Below are 24,865 nucleotides of genomic sequence, written 5' to 3'. Positions count from 1 at the left end.
TGGAATGCCACAAAAACAACTCCCTGTTAGCCCAGAGAAAAAAAAAGAAAGAAAGTAAAGGGGAAATTCAGATTAGTCACAAAGAAGTTCCCCCGCCTGCCTGCAAAAGCTGAAGCATTAAAACTGAGAGAGTCCTCTCTGCTCTTTCAATCGCCTCTTATCTCTGGCCCTGGGACCTCTGTGTGTCTTCTGATTGATACACCTTGTGTTGGCTTCATCTCCTTCTTTGTGGGGAAGAAGTCGGTTCTCCCTCAGGTTTCCCCCTGTCACGGTTTTCATCGTCCCTGCATCCAGATTGTGAAGATGGAAGGGGTCCAACCCCTGGACGAGAATGTGGGAAATGCACCAGGCCGGAGATTCTTGAGGAACAAGCTATTGCTGGTGGCCTCCATAATTCAGGGGCTGGGGCTTCTCCTGTGTCTCACCTACATCTGTCTGCACTTCTATGCTCAGGTAAGATGCACCAACCAACATGTCCTTTCCTCCAGCTCAGGCTGATGGCAGCTCCAAATGTCACTTGGAAATAGTCTGACACCAAAATTGTTTTCCCTTTTCTGCTCAGAGATTGTAAAATGTGGTCAAGCACCCTTGTGTCTCTCTTTTCCTTCCTTTTTTTCAGCAGTGGCCGTGGTGAGGCACAGTGGAGATAGGGCAGGGGCACTGCTTCTGAATTAATCTTTTTCTTTATAACACAGAAATCCTGGTATTCTTTTGTGAACTGTCACTTTGAAGCTTTGAGTCCCTGACATACCTATTGGTTTATCTGTTCTGCTAATAAGCAACTGATCAGGGAATTAATGTAAAAAGGAAATAATAAATTTTTTATTTCCTTTTTACATTATTATACTTTCTCATTGTATTCATAAACACCATAGACTCAAGGAGATATGCTTTCTGAAGAATGCTGAAGGTATCAATATTAAGTTCTTTTAAATAGCTAACCTATATATATTTAAGAGCAGAGATATATATGTTCATGTCTGTATGTACACAGGCTGAGCGTTTATCCCAACAACTTAATCAGATATTGTTTTTCAGTCTTTCTCTACCAATCACAACTTATTGACATCACTTTGTCCAATACATTATGTAGTGGAGGATCATCATTTTAGTATTCCCCCCCACCCCTTAATGAAGAAATTCTTTCCATTTTTCCATCTCTTTATTCTGGTCCCGTTTACATTATTATTTTTTTCATAGTTGTTCATATATAAAAACATTATTAGCTTTTTAAGGATGTTCTTGACTGCAGGAGATTCCACTGAAAAAGAAGATAAATGTGTAGTGGCCTTGTGTTCCCTTGTTGGGGCTAGTCTGATAATTCTTGTTTGCCTGGTGGTTGCTCTTGGTTAGAAAAGACTCTCACTGGTATAGGTCAGACAATGAGAACTTTCATTTCTGATGGCCAGGTCAGAGACTGGGTACCTCAAATTAGATCAGGATAAGATGAGCAGAGTCCTAGAGGATGCCCGGGCTTGTCTCTGTCTACAGGAAACGGGTTTTCAGTTCCTGCAGTCTAATGGGGGTGCGGTCGTGACCATTGTCCCGCAGAGGGTGCTCGTGTCTCCAAATTCCCGAAGGGTACTAGTGTCATGCTCAAGTCTGCAGACTAGTGAGCACCCCAGCACACCCATACTGTCTTCATCATGCCACACATTTCCTTCTCTGCGCAGAACCCTTTGGGTGAAATTAGAGTAGGTGATTTTGGGGAGAGGGTGTCGGGGGAGGAGCAAAGTGTCCATGGCAGGATGCCCAAGACAAAGACCGGAATTAGGCTCTTCCGAGAAGAAAACAAAGAGAGTAACCCAAAATAGAACAGCTGAGTTTATTCACCAGGTCCGGGAGCCCTGAGACTGCTTTTTGAAACAACCGCAGTGTTACATATTTCCTTGCACTGTGGGATGATTAAAAAAAAAACAAAACAGAACAGATGGCCCCAGTCAAGTCTCAACAGTTAATTGCACTAGGGCTCAGAGGATGGGAGAGAGCAAAACATGAAACAGATACAGATGTGTAGCTAGCTGGTGGCAGGGGGCCACCCTGGAATATCAATACCCAGAGGAGGCAGAGGAGAGGGGTTCTTTCTAGCAAGTCACCCAGCAATTCTGTGCTAGGTCGTGGAAGGACAGCTGAATGCTGGCTTCTAGGATACTGGAATTCACGGTGAGCTGATCTTTGGGAGAGAATTAGCTTTCTCTGGTCCTGGCACAGAAATGGAAGCAAAGATGGAAGAGGTACGTTTGAGCTGTTTGCTCAAAAAATGTCTTCTTATATACTCTAGATACAAATTTTTCTGTGGCTCAGATATTTGAAATTGTTCACTTGACATTAATTATTTTCTTATTTCTCACTAGACTGTTTTAGCTAACACAGTTTCTTATACTATTAAGGGGACCCAAGGCAGCACGATGTGTCCTTAATCGTAATCTCATACACTTTCTTAAGGGAAAGAATAGCTTAGAGAGGTTGTGTGTGTTTTCCCCAGAACTTGGTCAGTCATGGTGGCAGCAGTGTGTAGAGGAGAGAGACTGAGAGAAAAGGGTATAAAGTAACTGCTGAAGAAGGAACATAGACTAGGAGGTTTTCTAAATTCATGGGTAAGATTGTTTTCGATTTTGGTTGAAGGATAGATAGGTGGGGATGCCTATCAAAGCTCTACTTTTATAAGACATTGTATTACAGTGATCTATAGAGGAGGTGAAATGGAGCTGAAATACTCATCATTTACCTAGTTAAATTGGATCTCTTTTATTGTAGGAGAAAGATATTTGGGGAATAATCATGATTTTTCCTCATTTCTTAGATTTAATTTTTAACTTCATAAAAATTTTCCTGTGTGGATGACTCTGTGGAAAAAAAAATAGATATGTAACTGTTAAACTCCATTTGGCAGTCAGCCTTCCTTTCAATCAAATTTATTTAGTAATCTTTGTTTTCTCACCACTTGGTTAAGTTTTACTATGTGAAAAGCAGAAGTTTTTGTTTTTGAGATGGCAGATAAAAAAGACCTTACCCACTCCTTATATAATTAACTTCCCTCTTTGGACCCTGATTTTCTCATCTGAAACATGAGGCAGTTGGATCAAATTGTCAGAAATATCTCTTCCAGGTCAATATCCTGTGAATACTCATAAAATGGGTATGAGGATCTGAGAAATACAAATCTAAGTGAACAGATTTTTGTGCCTAAGCTTATGGATACCCTGATTCTTAAGAAGGGACTGGAGGAAATCAGATTTGTACATATACATGTAATCTGTATTTATTCATATACTATGCACATTTCTAAATAACTTATTCTGGATTAGCAAAATACTTTATTTAGAAAGGGGAAAGAAATAGACACTGTAGAATAATATCCATGATGCAAGTTACAAAATTGAGTCACAAAAACCAATACAATTATTGGGGCTGCCGCTTAAAGTATCAGGCTTCCAGGCTTCCCTGTAACTTCAGCTGGGAATGATGGCAGAAAAAAGCTGATGTATAATGTGAGAAGCTTTTGTAAATTATACCCATGTATCTCAGAGCTATTGAAGCTGGGCTTTTCCAAGGCTCTTTCAAGATCTTCCAAGATCAGAGCACTTGAAAGATGTGCTTTTAGTGATTATTTATCAGCAAATCCCACCCACAGTTAAAAGTTTATATTCTTACTGCTTTTATTCCTGGAGAAGACAGAAGGGGAGGTCATTGAGCTGACCAGTTCTGTATCAACAATGGCCAGAGTTAGAATTCAGTTTCTTGGTGAAGTTTCAGACTATAACTTGGACTTTATATCCTTTAGGAAGAATAAGAGGCATTTTTGCTTAAAAATTTTTGTCTCAGATTTTAGATCAAATTAGATGTGTCCCCATGTGATTTTAACAAGTTTTTAAAGACATTTTTAATGATAGACATGGAAATAAATAATTTTCAGTGCAGAGACCCAGAGGGATGGTATGGGGAGGGAGGAAGGTGGAGGGTTCAGGATGGGGAACACATGTATACCTGTGGCAGATTCATTTTGATATTTGGCAAAACTAATACAATTATGTAAAGTTTAAAAATGAATTTGCATTTTATAAGCAGTTTTATGGGCTTTCCTTATAGCTCAGTTGGTAAAGAATCTGCCTGCAATGTGGGAGACCCCGGTTCAATTCCTGGGTTGGGACGATCCCCTGGAGAAGAGATAGGCTACCCACTCCAGTATTCTTGGGCCTCAGAAGCCTGGCACAATGTAGTCCACAGAGTTGCAAAGAGTCAGACATGACTGAGCGACTGAACTCAACTGAAGCAATTTTATGGGCTTCCCTGATGGTTGAGATGGTAAAGAATCTGCCTAAATACAATACAGGAGATCCGGGTTCGAGCCCTGGGTTGGGAAAATCCCCCTGGAGGAGGGAATGGCAATTTTATGGGAATTAAGAAGAAACACCTGAAGTATTGAACTGATTTGTCATTAAGTATTTTGAGGCTCTTAAAGGAGATACTACTGAAAATGCATAGACTTGTTAGGTTGAACAGACATTAGACACAGTCCACTTGCAGATAGGAAAACAGAAACTCAGGGAGGATAGAAGCTGGAGAAGGAGGTGATGCTTCAGCTGATATTAGGAGTAGAGGGACTTCCCTGGTGGTCCGGTGGTTAAGACTTTGCCTCCCAATGTAGGGGGTGCAGGTTTGATCCCTGGTTGGGGAACTAGGATCCCACATACCTTGGGGCCAAAAAACCAAACCATAAAGCAAAAGCAATCTTGTAATAAATTCAGTAGAGACAAAAAATGATCCACATCAAAAAGTCTTAAAAAATAGTAGAAATTCTTTAAATAGACAAGAGGAATGATGGTGGTTGGGTAGGGGCAGAAAGCTTTCTAGGTAAAAAGGCAAGTTGTTCAGAATGGTTGGAGGTGAGTGTTCATTGGAGAAAGTGGACAAAGATGAAGTTGAAAATCTAGGTGGAGACAGGACACAAAGGGTCTTGTGACGTGTGCTAAGGGAACAAACGGCATTCCATTCTGTACAAAAGAAAATACAGGAAAAATTACCCAAGTTGTTGCTTCTCCCGATTTCACTTCTCTTACATGGTCTGCTGCTGCTGCTGTTAAGTCACTTCAGTCGTGTCCAACTCTGTGCGACCCCATAGACGGCAGCCCACCAGGCTTCCCCGTCCCTGGGATTCTCCAGGCAAGAACACTGGAGTGGGTTGCCATTTCCTTCTCCAATGCATGAAAGTGAAAAGTGAAAGTGAAGTCACTCAGTTGTGTCAGACTCTTCGCGACCCCATGGACTGCAGCCCACCAGGTTCCTCTGTCCATGGGATTTTCCAGGCAAGAGTACTGGAGTGTGTTGCCAGTGCCTTCTCCGCTTACATGGTCTACATGCTGGCAAATACAGAAAATGTGTCTCCTCTCACGTAGCGCTAGGGGGCACCACAGTAAAACTAACAGTTCTCAATTAACTTTTAAAGAGAACTCACTCTTTTTTTTTTTTCCTGAGGAGTTAAGATTAGAACACTTTTCTCAAGAAGCCAAGTGCTCATCCATGTGTAAGAGGATGGACAATATCAGGGGCACCTAATATTGTTCACTGTTTATGCAGTGATGATATTTTCTACAAGAAAAATTTAGATATCGGTTCTGACCCAAGTACTCAAAATAGGACAGAGATTGTTTGGACAGGAATCATGCTGGAAAATGTCAAGTATATACACATGAATAGAAACAAATGCACACACTCAGAGGAGAGATGTAAAGTGAGCAGAGAGGCTCTTGGTATAGACCTTGGAATATGACCTCCCTATTCCTCTGACATTAGCTCCTAGCTGCTAGCCCTGAGTAGACCTAGCCTTGCCTAATGGCTGACCACATTGCCCTTCCAATTCTGTTTCTTTTAATAGAAATTATTTCTGTATCCCTCACTCTCAGAGAACCCGCAGGTTCCCACCCACTTCAGGAATTTTGCATTCATGGCTAATGAATGTTAATCTTCTGGGACCACTTAGGTTGAGGGAGCCATGTACAGTGTTCAGTTCAGTTCAGTTCAGTCGCTCAGTTGTGTCTGACTCTTTGTGACCCCATGGACTGCAGCACGCCAGGCTTCTCTGTCTATCACCAACTCCTGGAGTTTACTCAAACTCATGTCCATTGAGTTGGTGATGCCATCCAACCATCTCATCCTATGTCATCCCCTTCTCCTCCCACCTTCAGTCTTTCCCAGCATCAGGGTCTTTTCAAATGAGTCAGTTATTCGCATCAGGTGGCCAAACTATTGGGAGTTTCAGCTTTAACATCAGTCCTTCCAATGAATATTCAGGACTAATTTCCTTTAGGATGGACTGGTTTGATCTCCTTGCAGTCCAAGGGACTCTCAAGAGTCTCCTCCAACACCACAGTTCAAAAGCATCAATTCTTTGGCACTCAGCTTTCTTTATAGTCCAACTCTCACATCCATACATGACTACTGGAAAAACCACAGCTTTGATTAGATGGGCCTTTGTTGGCAAAGTAATGTATCTGCTTTTTAATATGCTGTCTAGGTTGGTCATAACTTTTCTTCCAAGGAGCAAGGGTCTTAGTTTCATGGCTACAGTCACCATCTGCAGTGATTTTGGAGCCCCAAAAGTTAAAAATCTGTCACTGTTTTCATTGTTTTCCCATCTATTTGCCATGAAGTAATGGGACCAGGTGCCATGATCTTCATTTTCTGAATGTTGAGTTTTAAGCCAACTTTTTCACTCTCCTCTTTCACTTTCATCAAGAGGCTCTTTAGTTCTTCTTTGCTTTCTTCCATAAGGGTAGTGTCATCTGCATATCTGAGGTTACTGATATTTCTCCCGGCAATCTTGATTCCAGCTTGCGCTTCATCCAGTCCAGCATTTCTCATGATGTACTCTGCATATAAGTTAAATAAGCAGGGTGACAATATACAGCTTTGACGTACTCCTTTCCCAATTTGGAACCAGTCTGTTGTTCCACATCCAGTTCTAACTGTTGTTTCTTGACCTGCATACAGATTTCTCAGGAGGCAGGTACAGTGTTGTTATTCCTATTTGGGAAATGAAAGGATAGCAGCTGAATAGCAAAGTAGAAAGGTTGTTTCTCATAGTCACAGATAAAATATATGGTAGTGTTGGGATGGAATTGGATTCCCCAATATCTCATGGCTTATGTGTTTTGTTTGTAGCTAAATGAAGGAATTAAAACACTTTTTAATAAAAAAATGCAACATATCTTCTAAAAATTTTAGGGAAGTCATTGAGGTATAGGAGAGAATACATTGGATCAGGAACTAGAAGATTCAGTCCAGGGTTTTAGCTTTGTGACTCTGGGTAAATTCCCTGAAATTCCCCAAGTATCAATTTAATCATCTCCAAAACTGGAATTTGATTATTGTGAGGAACAAATCTGTTACAGAGCTTTGTAAATGTTAAAATTACTATTATTTATAAACATGCTTCTATAAGCATACCGCCCACTAAAATGTTTACCTTGTAGCACACATGCAATGCCATAACTCAGATCTCAGAAAGCATATCATAGGTAAGGTCAACCTTAACTTCATGAATTTGGCTTTCCTACTGTAATTTTTAAGATTAAGAAAAACCCCTTGAAATAATTTTAGTTTATTTGAATTTAGATGTCTAATTAAGATGGCCATGGCTGTATTAGCAAAGGAAAAATGAAGGGGAGAATTTATGAGCATATAAAATATTATCAGGTTAGTGTCTGAAAGTGGCTCAGAAATCTAAAATGACACACTTAGAACACATGGCCCAGATGGGTTCCAGCTCCCCTTACATTAATGTAGTTCATCCAATTCTCTAATAACTTGGTTGCCAAGTAAGGCAGAAGCTTATACTTAGAAGAGTGGTCTGGTTCACAGTACTAGAAATGTTGGAGCTAAGAGGGGCATGAAAGTGAAAGTGAAAGTGAAGTCGCTCAGTCGTGTCCGACTCTTTGTGACCCCATGGACTGTAGCCTACCAGGCTCCTCAGCCCATGGAATTTTCCAGTCCAGAGTACTGGAGTGGGTTGCCATTTCCTTCTCCAAGAGAGGCATAATTATGTATTTTTTTTTTCTCAGCAAACCTTTCATTCTGAAATGTAAGTTTGATGTGTTATTAATTTTTATAAATTTGTCTCGCTTTGATGACATTGAAAATGCTAGTTAAGGACACACTCTGACAGAAAGAGCAGCAAGTAGACCCAAACTTTAGTTCTTCCAATACTAATTGAATAAGGGCTATGGATAGAAAGCTTCACTCTTAGGATGTTATATAGGTGGGTATCTGGGGGGATGAGTGTAAATGATATACCCTCCGGCTGGGCTGTCCTGTAGGTCACATAGCACGAGCCTACAGAACCTAAGATCAAAATGAAAATGACAATTAACATTGCAAAAAATTATAAGCATCAAAATAGTCACCAAGGGAAATTATAAAATCTTTACTGGGTTATAAAAGAAGTCGTAAAAGACATGTTTTACTGCTCAGTAATGTAAAATACATTTTGAGTTAGCAGTGTGTTGGGTGGTTAATGTTTTTAATTTCCAAGGCCTGTAAAAATCTTAATCTGGCCCTGAATGTGGTATGATGAAGACTGGAAACCCAGCTCTTTTTAGGGAGAGGTTGACAGGCATCACTCCTGGTGCTACTTGCAATACCATCTCTGGATTTGTGATCTTGTCCCTGCGTTGTCCTTACTTCTTCACTCCGACCTTGGATGGTGATAGATATTCGTAGGCAGTTTTACAATGAGGAAATCTGAGGCATAGAGACTTGTCTAGGTCAATATAGGAAGGTCTGGTTATAAATCAGGACTAGGTTTAAATTCTAGTCCTGTCTCTTTCCATTACACCTGGCCAAGACTCCATGGCTCTAAGCTGTAACCATTTTACCTGGCTGTTTTAAATTTTTTTCCTTTCCTGACAGTAATTGCTTATGTAGAAAAACTGGGGGAAGATTTATAACCTGGAATCAAAGGGAGAAAGATTCTTTTAAAAAAAGAATCTCCTGCCACAAATTCAAATAACACAATCAATGAAGCTTTAACAAATGTGTAATACCTTATAGGTTAGTTTGATAAAACAAATCATTGCCATGTATGATTCATTCATAGAAGAGAAAGGGGACTTAGATTGGGGCATTGGCTCAGTCATTTATCCACTCCAAGCTGTACTTTTTTTTTTAAACAGGAGATTAGACTATATAATCTCCATGGGCCTTTCTAGTTCTGTCAGACTGATTTGAAGAATTATTTTAATGTTGTAAGTGTGATTTTACACTATATGCAAATATCTTTTCAACCAGGGTGGCACTGCAAATTTGGTGGCTTAGAAGAAATGTAACCTTTCACAGTTTTGGAGGTTAAGTATTCAAAGTCAATGTGTCAGCAGTACCCTGCTCCATCTGAAGGCTGTAGGAAAGAATCCTCCAGGATCCTTCCGTGCCTCTTTCTAGCTTCTGAGGGCTCCCAGCAATCCTAAGCGTTCCCTGGCTTGATAGTACTGGGAAACTTAGTTGAATACAGCTCTTCAGTAAGAATTTCACAGAGGGCTAGATTCAATAGCTAGTTTCTTGATTGGGATTATAAAGCGAGCATACTTTGATTTTTGCATCAGGTGCTTCATTTCTCTTCCATTATTTAGCAGGAAGGCTTTAGTTTAAAATGTCATTATCATTATTGTTACCACCACCACCATCATCGTTCCACTGCTGTTCTGTGATGATTTTTACCAGTCACCAGTCTTAGTTCACACCATAATGTAGCTTGAGGACTATTTAGCTTTACTGCAAATGAGGCTAAGAGCCTCATTGCATAAACAATACAAAAGATACTCACGATTCTTCATTAACTATCAGAGGGAGCCACTTGGGGAGAAAACCTGTTCTTTTGTTATGGCTGGGGGATTTATTATCGTGTATTGTTGTGTTGAAAAGATCTTCGGTTCAAAGGATCTTCTTATCCACCAATAATTTGGGCTTTTTCTTTTGAATGTTATGATTTTCCTAATCTCTGGTATTGAAAAAGTCCTTAGATAGTCCCCATTCCACTTTGCTTATTCAACCATCTTAATTGAGAGTTAAAAAATGAGGACATAAAAATAAGGAAATTCAAAACTGAGAAAGGGAAGGACTTGTTCTGGCTTACGACCAGACCTGAGTGTTCTATTCCCAGCCCAATGCCTGGTCCATTTCTACTAGGTTGCCTTTCCAAGGCAACAGTGCCTACTCTTTTATACGGCCAATGAGATGGGGAATGAGTAACTTCAGATAGAAAGATACTGATCATAATAATTGTGCTATCCCCTTTGTACTCAAGGATGAATGGGGCAGTTTATTTATTTATTTATTTTTTTAATTTAAATTTTATTTTATTTTTAAACTTTACATAACTGTATTAGTTTTGCCAAATATAAAAATGAATCCGCCACAGGTATACATGTGTTCCCCATCCTGAACCTTCCTCCCTCCTCCCTCCCCATTCCATCCCTCTGGGTCGTCCCAGTGCACCAGCCCCAAGCATCCAGTATCGTGCATCGAACCTGGACTGGCAACTCATTTCATACATGATATTTTACATGTTTCAATGCCATTCTCCCAAATCTTCCCACCCTCTCCCTCTCCCACAGAGTCCATAAGACTGTTCTATACATCAGTGTCTGTTTTGCTGTCTCGTAGACAGGGTTATTGTTACCATCTTTCTAAATTCCATATATATGCGTTAGTATAAAAAACCTCGAGCCACATATGGTTTTGGCTAGTGTCCCCTGGAGGAGGGCATGGCAACCCACTCCAGTATTTTTGCCTGGAGATTCTCCATGGACAGAGGAGCCTGCTGGGGTACAGTTCATGGGGTTGCAAAGAGTTGGACATGACTGAGTGACTATGCATAGCACAGAGCAAGTGTCAGGGTACAGTCTAAGGGACTCAGTAACTATTTATTTATAAATGCCATTATGTTTAAGGCATTGTAAGATTTATGATAATGCAGTGGGTACCTCGTAAGCCAACTTTTCCAGTTGCTTTGCTGCTGCTGCTGCTGAGTCATTTCAGTTGTGTCCGACTCTGTGTAGCTCTATGGACTGCAGCCTGCCAGGCTCCTCTGTCCATGGGATTCTCTAGGCAAGAGTATTAGAGTGGGTTGCCATGCCTTCCTCCAGGGGATCTTCTCGACCCAGGGATCCAACCTAGGTCTCCTGCATTGGAGGCAGATTCTTTACCGCTGAGCCACCAAGGTAAAGACTAGGATATTTTGAAAATTACCTGATTCCCAAGGTGAGGAAGGGAGTTGTTTCTTTTTTTTCAATTTAATTTTTTAAAATTGAGGTATAGTTGATGTACAAGATTATGTAAGTTTTTTCAGGTGTATGATAGTGATTCACAATTTTTAAAGATTGTATTTCATTAATTGTTATTATAAAGTGTTGGTTTTATTCCTTGTATTGTACAGTAAATGCTCGTAGCTTATTTTACACATGGTAGTTTGTACTTTACAGTTCCTACTTCCCTCTCCTCTCACTGGTCACCAGTTTTTTGTTCTCTATATTTGTGAGTCTGTTTGTTTTTTTGGTTATATTCACTATTCTATGGGAGTTCTTAGAAATGTTTTGGCAGACCCCTCTGTTACTGTACTTGAGGAATTCACAAGCAAATGTGGAAAGGGAAACCCAGATAAAAGAAAATCTTCCCCTTGAGGATATGAAGAATTGCAAATCACAAAATTTTGAAGGTGCATTCATGTCACATGGATGCTTTTGGTTCATTTGGTTGTTTTTCTGAATACCTGATACTCCTCTTAGTGATCCATTAATTGCTAAGCGTTTGGGACAGTGAAACCACAGTTCCTGTTCTCTGAGATAGAGAGGAGAGGGTCAGTAAGTAGAGGCTAGCCATTACTAAATAAATTTGACAGGAAAAATGCAAGTGGTTAGAGAGAGGGGGCTATATTAGAATATCACATGGGCTGTGTAGTAGAGAGTATAGTAAGAATTTAAAAAGAGGGATTACAGCAAAAAGGTGCTGGCAGCCATGGTGAAGGGTGGTGATAGAGAAAACAAAGTCTCGAATGACAGTTAAAATGGCTTTTCTTTGTGTTCTTTCATCTTAATAGACTCTTTATTCAACATGATTTTCAAAGTCACACATCTTCATGTCTAAGAAATATCACTTTGAGGATAAACTTTCCTGATTATGGAAGACTGGTCAAATAACCAGTTTTTGTTCATTTCTATTCCTTTCTCTGAGTTGGATTCTGAACTTTCCTCATCAGAAGTTGGGGCCCTTCTCTTTGTAAGGGAGTTTCCATCGAGTATACACTAAATCCACCAGGAGAAGAGTCTGCCTTCCCAACCCACTGTAATGGGTAAATATGGAAAATTCCATCTTCCTCTTTGGAGGCTCATTCAGAAACACCCTCAGAGCCTATAAGACTTTGCTTTCACAATCTCTCAGGTCTTCTCTGATTGACGTGAAGCCCATTGCTGGGGGAGGAGACATTCACATCCCTGTGAAGGTTGCATGCTGAACCACGATTCCCATGGCATATCTGTTTCTGCACTGTCCTCCACTGACTCACATCTCATCCCACTCCGACCTGGGATCTTGACTGATAGCAAGTGAGGAAGAGCAAGGCCCACATAGTGAATGCAGAGCCCACTTCCTGGTTTCACATTTGATGAGTATCATTCCCTCCTGCCACAGATACACCCCCTCCAGGACAAATGCCACATGAGTATAAGGCAGCCTCATGCCACATCCCAGTGAATCAGAATAAGAAATTCACACATTCTAGAGATGAGCTCATGAAGCAAGCAGCACCTTTTGGGGAACATGGTACAGGCTGCTGGATAAATGCTGTATATCAGACATTTCCCATCTTTGTTCTCAGATAGTTCAGTGTTTCAGGTACTGAGAGAGGTCAGGAAAAAGGACATTATTCTGACTCTTCTTTGCATCACCTACTTGCTGCCTACTTTATTTGTCCTGCTGCCCCTTGCCAGGACAGATGCATCTAATTAGAGTCCAGCTAATGGTTTGCCAACCTGAACTATACAAACAACCTTGGAGAGTTGACTGAAGAGCTCTTTTCTGAAGAATGTTTAGATATTTTGAGATATATCTGAGTATTTTGACAACTATCAAAAACCTATCTTTTAATCTTGTTTAGAGTTTAAAATTAAAAATAAATTAATCTTGAACCCTCAGAAAAATGTATTCATATGGGTTTTTTACTCTTAAGATAGAATAGGATAAAGAGAAAGGATGTTATCATGAACTTGAGGTTCAATCAAACTCAAGTTAATACCTGTTTATTCCTGAGCAAGTTCTTAACAACACTGATTCTCATTTCTTTCTATCTATAAGACATGAGTAATTATTATTTCTACTTAATGGTATTATTTTGAAAGCAAACAAGTTAATGAATTTCAGAAAGAGTAATGCACTGCATGGCGTGTTTTAAGTTCTGAGTAAGTTTTTACTGTTTTTCTTGAATATACCAAAAATGGTCTAATTTCTAGACCCTTCCTCTAGGCAGTGCCTTTGGATTCTCTGGGTCCTCTTTCTCTTTCAAGGCCTAAGCCCACATCTTTCCTCCTTGAGCTGCCAAAGCCTGCAGTGGTTTTTTTCTGTTCTCTGGAACCTTGTGGCATAAATTGCATATTGGTCTTTACCAGTGGTTTTATGTGGAGGAATTATCTCCCCAATTGACATACAAGTTTGTCAAAACTAAGGACTGTGTATTCTTTCCCTTTGTGTTCTTAGAGTTGAATGTAATACTGCCAAATAGTAGGTACTCAATAATTATCAATGCTATTTCAAGTCACCAGTAATATGACAATCATATAATCTATTCAATCAACTATTAAATAATACTGATAGTTGAGCACCAGCTTTAGGACAAGCATGATTTTTGCCAAGGAAATGGTTGAAGATGTATTTTCTGGATTTGGACCTTCAGGAGTTCACAGTAGAGTGTAGTAATTCTCAAATCTTGAACCTTGGGTGTTTGTAAAAATGAGATTACTGCGTCCATCTAGACCTTTTGAATCGGAATCTTTATGAATAAACTGGCAGTCTACACATTTTTACAGATTTCCCAGGTGACTCTAATGTAAAGGATAACGCTGGACCAGCTGACCTTCAGTTGCATCATCAGCTGCTCCTAGACAGGGCATACGCATTACTAATGCAGTTGGTCAGATAGCCCATGTATCAGCTGCCTCTGAGTACTCTGTGTTCTTGGCTCTATTTATGACAGCCCCCAAGCCTAGGAGGGAAGCCTAAACTTTTGGATTCCTATGATGAGGTCATCATGAGACCATCACCCTGCCAATCTGCTGTGCATGATCACATCTTCCTTCCTCCAACTTGGCACTAAAGTGGACACAAGGAATGGACTATTAGTAAAATCTTCAAAGAAATTTCCCTCCACTTTAAATTTGCATGAGAAGAAAAACTGTTGTTGTTGTGTGAAACAATGAAAGTTGTTCTGGATTCCAGGGGGCTGGAGTTGAATCCCTTTCCTTCTGTGGGTCTCATTTTCTTCATCTGTAAAATAGTGTTCAGTTGGAAGATGACTTCTTTTATACTCATGCTTCTGAGGCCATCTCACTGAAACTTCAGGACTGTACTTTGATCCTGGTGTACTGACTTACAAGAATTTCTAGTCCCCTTTGAAGATAGTATGAGCTCTTCAGACTTTGCAGATTGAAGAAGCTTTGTTCTGTAGCTTGTCCTTACATGAAAGTCCTTTGGGATCTTTGATATAGTCCATTTTTTTCTATTATCTGGTGAAGATATGAGGATTTTTATTTTCTTTATATATATATATATAAAACTATGCCTGTGGGTAAAATTAATATTATCTGATTTTTTTTTCTGGTAATTTTTCTTATAAAGCCAGAATCATTTTGTGGTGTTCTTCTGGGCTACAAAGAGCTGGTATTTTAGGGGTTTGGTTGTACTTCCTTTCTTTTTTATTAGTTCTCTCATTCTGTAGTCGTATATAAAGCTAAATTAGTATTATATAGGCTAAATTAAGAACATGACATGGATCTTGTCTCCCATGAGCATCCAAGAATAATAGCTGACATTTATCAGCTCCTTACAGTGTTCCAGGTCAGGTGCTAAAAATTTACATATGTGATCTCATTCACAACAACCTTCTGAGATACTGGGTTTACTCTTTCCATTTTATAGATGAAAGAGCTAAAAGTCAGCCAGGTAATGACATTTTCCCAAGAGCACACAGCTAGGTAGTCTTGCAGCGGAGAGGAGACATGTATCTGGTGGTGGTAGAATGAAAATCAGTAGAGTGATTTAAGTTTTTTTCTTACATCAGGGTTCACTCTTGGTATTATACATTTTATGGATTTTAACAAATGAACAATAACATGTACCCACCATTAGAGTATAGTGGCAGAATAGTTTCACTACTCTAAAAATCTTCTATACTTCACCTATTCATCTCTCCCTCCTTCCTCACCCCTGGCAACCACTGCTCTTTAACTGTCTCTGTAGTCTTTCCTTTTCCAAAACATCACACGTTTGAAATCATACATTATGTAGTCTTTTCAGATTGTCTTCTATTACTTAGTAATATACATTTAAAGTGTGTCCATGTCTTTCCATGGCTTGAAAGCTCATTTCTTTTTAACACTGAGTGTTACTCCATTGTTTGGATATATCACAGTCTATTTATCCATTTAACCTACAGAGGGATATCTTGATTGCTTTTCCTTGACAAGTTTTAACAATAAGAAACAAAGCTATTGTAAACATCCATGTGAATAGAGTAATTTTTAAGTACTTGCTATGGGAGACCAGAAGCCAGGGATTTGATTTAGGCCTCGAAGTTGATATTTTCATGGGTAGACATAGATGAAGGGACATTCTTGGTGGAGAGAACAAAGGAAGCAAGTATTTTTTTAATGCTTATCACGTGCCAGGCAAACTCCTGAGTATTTTCACGTGTGTTAACTTATTTGAGCTTTACAGTCATCTCCTCGAGCATTCCAATAATAATATTCCTTATTTTTACAGACGTGAAAGCTAAAGCTCAGAAGTGGTATATAACATCCAAATTCAACAGAACTAGAGAAGTCACAATTTGAACAAAATCTTATTTCCAGGCCTGCACCCTCTTGTTTTGTCCTACCAGGCTTTATTTAAAGGATTAGAGGAAATAGTTGATTCGAGCATAAAGCACAGAAAGGATATGGGTAGCAGTAATGCTTGACAAGGAGGTTGGCACCAGGCCATAGAAGGCCTTGAATTGGGCACTGTGGGGGTATTTCTGGGCAGTGGGGTAGTCAGCATGAAGTAATCAGGTTTGGAGAAAGAATCATTTTATTTCACAAAATGGCCAAGGCCTGGTGGTGTTGACGCTAGGAAGATGAGAAAATGTGAATTTCTAATCCTGGGTAACCTTCAGGAGGAAAGGAAGCCTGGGGTCGAGTGAATCTACCTAAAAGAGGAAGTCCTGTGTGCTTTCCTTGCTGCCTGTCAGCATCTTGGTCTCAGAATGCCTTCTTGATCATTACCGCTCTGACTTCTCCATCACAGTATTTCAGAACATTGGGAAATGTCATTGTTTTGCAGGAACCTTATGGAAAGTTTACACAGTCAGTCAAATAATCAGATCATGAGGACTTTTAAGTCAGAGAGTTTGACGTAAATTTGGGATGAAGAGGCTTCCTGTTTCTCTCTTTCATTGAAATTGGTGTAGGGTTGCAACTTTTAAAATTTAAATCATAAACAGTGGTGAAAGGGATGTCTCTGATCTTTGAGGAATTTCTAAAGATGGAAAAAACTGACACCCAGAGAAGTTACGCAACTTGCCTGAGTACTTGCCTGGCTGGTGTTAGGACCAGGTTGCTGCATGCTGAGCCCTGTGCTCTTTGTGCAGCTGCACAGGCTGTTTCTGACTTCAACAAGGTGGCCAAGGGACCAGCCTGCCTGGAGAGCAGTGGGGGCATTCGTTTACCCAGGGAATTATGGTGTTTGGATAATGTACCTTTTGAGAGGCCTTCTTCTAGAACATCGCTTTAAGCATGAAGGGACACTAGTCCAGCCTCACAAACAGTCCACAGAGGGGAGAGAGCCAAAGACTTCGTCCTGAGTCAGCACCTCTCTGTGTGCTCACCACTGACTAATATTGCTCTAGGGGCCCAGCCACTGGCAGAGCTCAGCCAGGCTCTCCCTTCTTCCTACACCGCCTGTTGGTTTCAGCTTGATGAGGCTTGTGACTTGACGTACAAGGGAAGTAGGGGATTCTTCATCCGCGTGGGCAGGCCCCAGTGGAGTCCGTTTGACTGCTGCTATGAGTGTGCCAGAAAAGTGGGAAGCAGGGACTCCACACCCCAGAGTATGAAAACAAATTCCTCCCCAGACCTTTGATCCGGACATCTTGCCAAAAATAACCTGGTGGGAGGAGCTGCTGTTCTCTGCAGGCACAATAGGTGGTAGGTTTTTCTCTTTGTTTGTTAGTTTCTATTTCCCTTCTTAGTAGGTAATGTAAAATTTTAAAAATACAAGAAAGTAAGCCATGGAAAATACATGTGCCTCCCACTCCTGCCCTCAGGCTTCTAGTTCCTTTCTCCAGAGGCAGCCCTTTATTCTTCTAGATAAATTCTGTGCCCTCACAAAAATTTTTTTCTTTGAACCCAAATGGAAATGTATTTTTTTCTCCCCTTTGCTTTGGCTTTTTTCACTTAATATATTTTGGAGTTTGTCCCATATTGAAGTTTGTTCTTTTAACCACCAAAATTTCCACAGATGTTTTATCTATTAACTTTTCTTTCTTTGTTGCTTTACTTCTTTCTTGCTTTCGAGTTCAAGTTAGGTTTGACACACGACTAAAGAGTAGAGAAAGATCCAACATTTTAAAAATTTACACACAGATCTACTCATCTCTGAAGGGTTTGAAGAGTTTTTATTGCCTGTGGGCCCTGAAGGTAGGACACTCTTAATCCTGTTTTACAGTGAAAAAGCGAGCAGCCAGGAGGCTCCCAGACTTCACTCCTAGTCCATTCTGGGAGTCTGTGGCCATGAAGGATTGACTGGTCACAACCTTGTCCATGAAGAATCTCTATGACTGAATGGGTTTCTTAACAAGATAACTTTTAAGTGCTCTATTATCTAAAATGGGAAATTGGGGCTCAGGGAGCCAAAATAATATACCAAGGAAGAGTTTGGCAAGTGAGGACAGATCTTATTTAGATGCTTGCATGAAAGAGCAGAAGACTCCTAACTTACCTTATGAGATGTTACAGAAAAGCAATGGGGGCAGGCGGAAGGCTGCATCTAACTCACATAGAAAAAGGCAAGTCTCTTCTCAAGTCAGTCCCTTTACCTGCTGCATTTCTGCTTCATGGGATGGATGTGACTCGTCAATTGTACTTGTTCATTTTTTTACCTAAAACTATATCCTTTTTCTTCCTTTAGGTGCCATCTCAGTACCCTCCAATCCAGAGTATCAGAGTACGGTTTACCAGTAAGTATTGTCAAAAGTTTAGTTGGTTCATAGTTTTAAAAGAATCTTCTCTCCAGCTTATTAATTTCCCCTAGAACATAAGATCTCTCCATTTTCTTAGGGAAACATTAAATCCTGAAATTGTTGGGGCCTGAATATTATTTTCGTTAAGGTCAAAGAAGAAAAGGAGAGTAATTAGTTAACAGATAAGTGCTTGTCACTATACGGATTACGTTATATTCCTCACATAATCCTCCTAGGAACCCTTTAAGTAGAAATTACTCTCACTTTTTTTAGGTAAGAAAACGAAGGCTTCTTACAAGTCTGTCTGGCTGTAAGATATATCATTCCCCAGTAATTCTATTACAGAACAAAATTTTACCTTAATGAGAGTTGGGGGACTTAAAGGCAATGTAATATCTCTAACAAGAGAACATTATTTGGATCCAAGATTAACGCTAGGACAACCACCAGTGGTTTATGTATGGATATTCATTTATTAAGTCCTCTTGAGCCAAAGGAAAGTATATCTTGCCTTCTATAAGTGATCCTCGTTTTCAATTCAAAGTATTTCTCATGGACTTGATTCACAGCAAGAATTACTGAATTGTGCTCAGCAGTGGGAACTTACTCTTTCCTATCACATGGTCCAGGTTTCCTATCACAGGGACATGGTCCAGAGTGAAGAGTTTGAAGTGTCGTTACTTGACCATTCCGGGTGATACTGAGGCTGCCATGGAAAAAGAAGACATTTAGTTTTTGATTTATGCTTGAAATGGCCCCACACAAAGCTGTTAAAGTTATCATTCTGTGTTCTGCTGCTCTTCCTTTTCTTTTTCCTGTGGCAACCACTATTCCCAAGGCACCTTCCAGTAAAAACTGACAATAAAAAGGTAGAAGGGAGAAATAAGTCTATGTTCTTGAGCTCTTATATCAGAACCTGAACCCACAGACTAAGCTTTACTTAGTATTGAAGCATAACTAAGCTTAAGTGATTGTTGATGAAGGCCAGTAATACATGTTGTTGGGAAGTCTAGTTGCCAGGGCATGTTAAGAATTTTCATTTCATGGTGACATGGAGAGAAGAATAAAAGAAAAGTGAAAGTGTTATTCGCTTTGTTTTGTCCAACTCTTTGCAACCCAATGGACTGTAGCCCATCAGGCTCCTCTGTCCATGGAATTCTCCAGGCAAGAATACTGGAGTGGGTGGCCATTCCCTTCTCCAGAGGATCTTCCCAACCGAGGGGTCAAACCCAGGTCTCCTGTGTTGCAGGCAGATTCTTTACCATCTGAGCCACCAGGGAAGCCTGGAGAGAGGATAAAAAGTTAAAGCGATTACTTTGTGTGGACGGGGTGTGCAGGACCCAGGCAAGAGGCACTTCCACCACCCTTTGCCCTAATCAATCCATTGAACAAAGAAGGCAGCACTGAAGTTGCCAATCCTCCTGATTTTGAAAAAACCAGGGAAACCTTGAGAGTCCATTTCCTGCCACAGGTGTGTTGTGACAACTGCCAGTTGCTGTAATCTCTCCACTCTTGAATCCCAGCCCTCTCTGAAACTCTCTTGGCTACTAGTATTAGCTTTGCCTCTTCCATTCCACAGGGAAAGTGGATTCCAACCCTCGTGTAGAAACATAGTCTTCTCTTACTTTTATTCTTTTCAAAATCTGTTCCTGTCACTTTCTCTTCATATGTTTCTAGACATATTGGACGGTTGTTGCTTAATGCTGAGCTAAGGAGTCATTCTTTTTTTTCTCTTTTACCCTACCCTCCTTAGAGTGTGAGAATGAGAACGGTTTCATCATCACATCCCCAGACGCGGATGGAACCATGAAGGTGCAGAACAACTCAATCATCATCACCTGTGATGGGTTCTATCTCATCTCTCTGAAGGGCTACTTCTCCCAGGAACTCAGCCTCAGGCTTCTGTACCGGAAGGGTCGGGAGCCTCTCTTCTCCCTGAACATGGTCAAAATTGTTGACTCTGTCACAGTGGCCTATCTGCGTTTTAAGGACAAAGTCTACCTGAATGTGACCGCTCAGAATGCCTCCTGTGAAGACATCCAGGTGAATGGTGGGGAGTTGATTCTCATTCATCAAAATCCTGGTGGATTCTGTGTCTACTGAGGACCTGATGGCTGCACCCAAGCCAGGAACCAGCATGAAGGCCACGCTGGGGGTGGACAGGACACTGATTCTTCCTTGGGAGTGGAGGTGTTGTCCCAGCTCAGCCCTCATATTTGGCCATGTGAGATGTGACCAGAAGCAGATCACTTCTACCCCCACTCAGGGATATTTAAAACTTATTTTTACATACCAATTAACTTTATGTATTTATCCTGTATCTTCTAAATCACCTAACCCTCCTCATCCCTCAAGATTGCCTCAAGCCTGTTAGGCACCTCCGCCAGAGTGAGAAAAAAGGTGCGTCTTCCTCAAGATGTTGTTCCTGTTGGTCAGGAAATTATCGTAATAAACTTTCATTATTGAAAAAGACACTTGACTACCATTTGTCATCTGACACTGTCAAAATGAAGAAGACCAGGGAGAGGGGTTTTGAATCTGCCAAAGCCAGTGGACTGACTGCTTGCAAGCAGAGGTGCCTCTCCAAGGTGAAATTTGTTGTAGTCTGCATAGTGCCCCAATCTCTGTCTCATGTGGAGGAATTCAAAAGGAAAATCACCTCATCAACAGCTGTCAGGACTTGATGAAGATAGCTGGCTAAGGAATACTCCGCTCTGGGCTTTTTTCCCCCCTTGTTTTCTCCATTTTGCTCTCCCAGCCTCCAAATGTTCCTGATAGAAATTTCCCTTCAAAGAACCGTCTCAGGGGTGTGATGCTTGAAAAACTTAATCAGTGATTTAGGGAAAGCTGATGAGACTTTTCTAAGCTGGGAGAGTGAGATAATTTATTGCGTGGGTTATCTTTATCACACCAGAGTGCAGTGAAACTGTACCTCTCAGGATAAGTCAGTGGACATTTGAATAGTCTGGGGAGGAAATCACGTTTGCCACAGAGAGGCAGTGTAACGCTTGCCTAATGCTGAGATACATACTCAGCCCCACATCTTGTGCTCAGGTACCACCTTGCTAGTTTCAAAAAATTGCTTTAGGTGAATTGTCCCCCCACCCTTGGGCTGCGCTGCATGGCTTACAGGATCTTAGTTCCCCAACCAGGGACTGAACCCAGGCCCACAGCAGTCAAAGTGCCAAGTCCTAACCATTGGACTGCCAGGGAGGTCCTCGACATGAATTGTTCTGAGCAAGATATTCTATGATACATGTCTTGACTACTTAGAGGATTTAAAAGTGTGTGTGTGTTTGTGTGTGTGTGTGTGTGTGTATACTTGTTTGTTATTGACTGCTCTGCAAAGTTATTCAGAGTGGTTGCTAATAAGTACATGTTTATCACTGTAGATAATATTTAAGAAAATACATGTTTTTTAAGTTTAGAGTTTCTGACTGTATTTCTTCTGGACATATGCATTCCAGGCCAAAGCTTAATTGTTTTGTGAGTTGGCTGTCTTTTGTGCTATGGCCTCTCCTCACAGGTGCCCCCTCCTTTTAGGTACACATGGCCTGCTGCTCCCATGCTGGCCTCCTTCAGCAACACAGGGACACTTCTGCCAGCTTCTACCCATCAAAGTACATGTGTCCCATTTAAATCATTCAATCAAAGGGATAATTAACCTTTCTCTGAAAACACTGGAGTTTTGTGTAAATGAAAAGTCAGGAGATTGGAATTATAATTTTGACTCTGTTGCTAACTGGCCACAGAACCCTGGACCCTGGACAACTAATTTCCTATTTTGGGATCCTGCTTTTTTCTCTTGTCTCTAAAATGAATGATCATTTTAGAATCTTATGCTCATAAAGCTAAATGTGAATGTACATAGTAAATACCTATGTACTGGTCGCTGTGAGTCAAGATGTATAATCTCTTTTAATGTGTGGAGTAATTTTTTTTTTTCTCGACAATCTAGTATTTTCCCTCAGCGTTTTTGGTGATTTCTGTGAGCATGCATGCGTGCTGTTGTGTCTGACTGTTTGCAACCCCATGGGCTGTAGCCCTCCAGGTTCTTCTGTCCATGGAATATTCAAGGCAAGAATACTGAAATGGGTTGCCATTTCATTCTTCAGGGAATCTCCCCAACCCGGGATCAAACCGATGTCTCCTGTGTCTTCTGCATTGCAGGCGGATTCTTTGCCCGCTGAACCACTGGGGAGGCCCCGATTCCTTTGAGAACAGTTGCCAGTTGTTACTTAGTGACTTTCTGTTTAGGGAATGACTGAAAGGATTCCAGGCTTGATTCAAATCGTAATTTGTTCTTAAGCATATTGGGCAGGTCCCCTATTTTAAATCATAGTTTTGTATTTAGTGCTCTCCTGGCTCTCAGAGAGTGTTAATATTAATATTAATAATATAGCTAATAATAATATTGATATTTACATGGAAACAAATAAAAGATCTTAGAATTCACTACTGGTTAGAGTGTTGAGAGTTTTTATTTATCTTTTTCTTCCTTTCCATGTTCTGATCAGCTAATTCCCCGAATAGAGGAGGACAGGGCAAACTTTCTGGTTTCCTATCTGCCTCCAGTTTCAGCCATTGGAGTTATATCCAAGGGATGGTTGACCTGCCAGACTCCACCTTTGCTTTTGAAAACGTATTCACCATAAGTTCTCAGGGCTCCTCTTCCTGGTTCAAGAGGTGGATTCAAATAGAATTCTATTCACTGTTATCCTTTCCCTCAGTACTACTTGTCTTGTTTCTAAGTCTGGGATGATCTCCTTGAGTATTACATCCCCTCTCCTTCAAAGTCATTACATCTACAGTCTTAAGCAGAGGTCCCAGCTCTTAATAAGTTTGTATGCACAGTCTGGTCACAGTGATCCCTGTGCCACCTGCAACTCCTCTTCTTCCTGAATGCTCCTCTTCCTTGACTTTCTTTGAATTAACCTTTTTCCGGGCCACTCTTTCCATCTCTGTTCTCTGCCTGTCTGATCTCCTTTTACCCCTCCTCTTTCTCTGCCTATCTCTTTTGTGATAATGCTCTATAGAGCTCCATCCTCAGCCCTCTTTCTCTACACAGTGGGGATCACAATCTCACAGCTGACAAGCCACAATCTAGCTTATGTATGTGTTCAGTTTACTTATTAAGTTTGAATTTAGTCACCAACACTTAAACACTGGGAAATTTTTGACTTGTTTTGACAAAACAATGCAAAACAGAAGATCTGGTGATGCTGGGCCCAATTTTGACATGACAGAAATAATCTCAGTCTGGGTAGCAGCCTCCCTCTTTAGAGAAACTATGGACTCTCCATTTCTCTAGAGTCCCCCCAGTTCATTCTGTGTGCAAATATGCTTACACCAACTCACTTCACTCACTTGCTGGCCATGGGGCATTTGAGTTGTGATCTCTGCTTCAATGACTTGCCTGTTTCATTGATTCTTATGCCTTTAACCACTGCTCCGACACCAATGACACATCCATTCATTCTCCAGCTCAGATGTCTCCCACTCCAGGGTCACACTTACTTTAATCATCTGTATAATTGTAATAACATATAATGAGTATGTATATGCCAGACATATTAGCCATTTTATATGAATTGTTTTTTTAATTGGAGGATAATTGTTTTACAATATTGTGATGGTTTCTGCTGTACGTCAATGTATATCAGTTATAACAATATATATATCCCTCCCTCTTGAGCCTTCCTGTCCCCCCAATCCCACCCCTCCTGGTCATCACAGAGCACCAGACTGGCCTCCCTGTGTGCTATACATCAACTTTCTGCTAGTTATATGAATTTAATTCTGTCTTTCTAACAGCTCTTTGTGGTAGGTATTATTCCTGTTTTACATATGAGAAACAAACCCTCAGAGGTGAAGTAATTTGTCCCAAGACATGCATCTAAGAAGTGGTGGAGCTCAGATTCAAGACCAAGGCTGGTTGACACCAAAGACCATGCTTTTAACCACTGCTTCCCTGCCTCTGGGCAACTCCATATGGAAGTAATGGGTACTTTACTCAGGATGCTCACAAAAGAATGTCCTCTCCTTTACAAAACCCACTCCTCTTCCTGATTCATGGTGTTGTTTAAAGGCATCGTAACCAACACCGAAGCCAGAAGCCCCAGTGTCATCCTATTTTCCTCTTTTTCCCAGCCCCCCACGAGCTTGTGGTCTTTGGCTTCTCCTTTTGCAGTGACCTCTTACCAGGCCTGCAGTTCTCAGTGAGTTCTCATTGGATTAAGAGAATGATATCCTCTGTTTCAATAAATGAATGAAATCAATGGACAAAATGAAGCAGAATGCCATGGTGGAAAGCTTGTGATGTTTGGAGCCTAGTTTTAAATCCTCACTCCGCCATTCACTAGCTGGCTGACTTTGGCAAGTGTTTTTTTT

The 24,865-nt window shown here is 40.7% G+C and overlaps 1 protein-coding gene across 1 annotated transcript; it reads left to right on the top strand.

Annotated features, from left to right (window-relative positions):
- The first annotated feature begins 303 nt into the window (after positions 1–303).
- On the top strand, positions 304–20,578 carry TNFSF4 (TNF superfamily member 4). Its single transcript, XM_055583594.1, has 3 exons — positions 304–453; positions 18,424–18,472; positions 20,229–20,578. Exons 1-3 carry the CDS (start codon positions 304–306, stop codon positions 20,576–20,578), a joined length of 549 nt encoding a protein of 182 aa, XP_055439569.1.
- The last annotated feature ends 4,287 nt before the right edge of the window (positions 20,579–24,865 follow it).

The sequence above is a fragment of the Bubalus kerabau genome, chromosome 5, assembly GCF_029407905.1.
Source record: "Bubalus kerabau isolate K-KA32 ecotype Philippines breed swamp buffalo chromosome 5, PCC_UOA_SB_1v2, whole genome shotgun sequence".
NCBI lineage: Eukaryota > Metazoa > Chordata > Mammalia > Artiodactyla > Bovidae > Bubalus > Bubalus kerabau.
This window is presented reverse-complemented; position numbering and strand designations above follow the sequence as displayed.

What these genes read in the sequence shown, in the direction of transcription:
- TNFSF4 (XM_055583594.1), top strand. Translation starts at nt 304, where the DNA reads ATGGAAGGGGTCCAACCCCTGGACGAGAATGTGGGAAATGCACCAGGC. An exon ending in GTCTGCACTTCTATGCTCAG is followed by an intron (nt 454 to 18,423) that starts GTAAGATGCACC and finishes TTCTTCCTTTAG; the next exon opens with GTGCCATCTCAGTACCCTCC. An exon ending in TATCAGAGTACGGTTTACCA is followed by an intron (nt 18,473 to 20,228) that starts GTAAGTATTGTC and finishes TACCCTCCTTAG; the next exon opens with AGTGTGAGAATGAGAACGGT.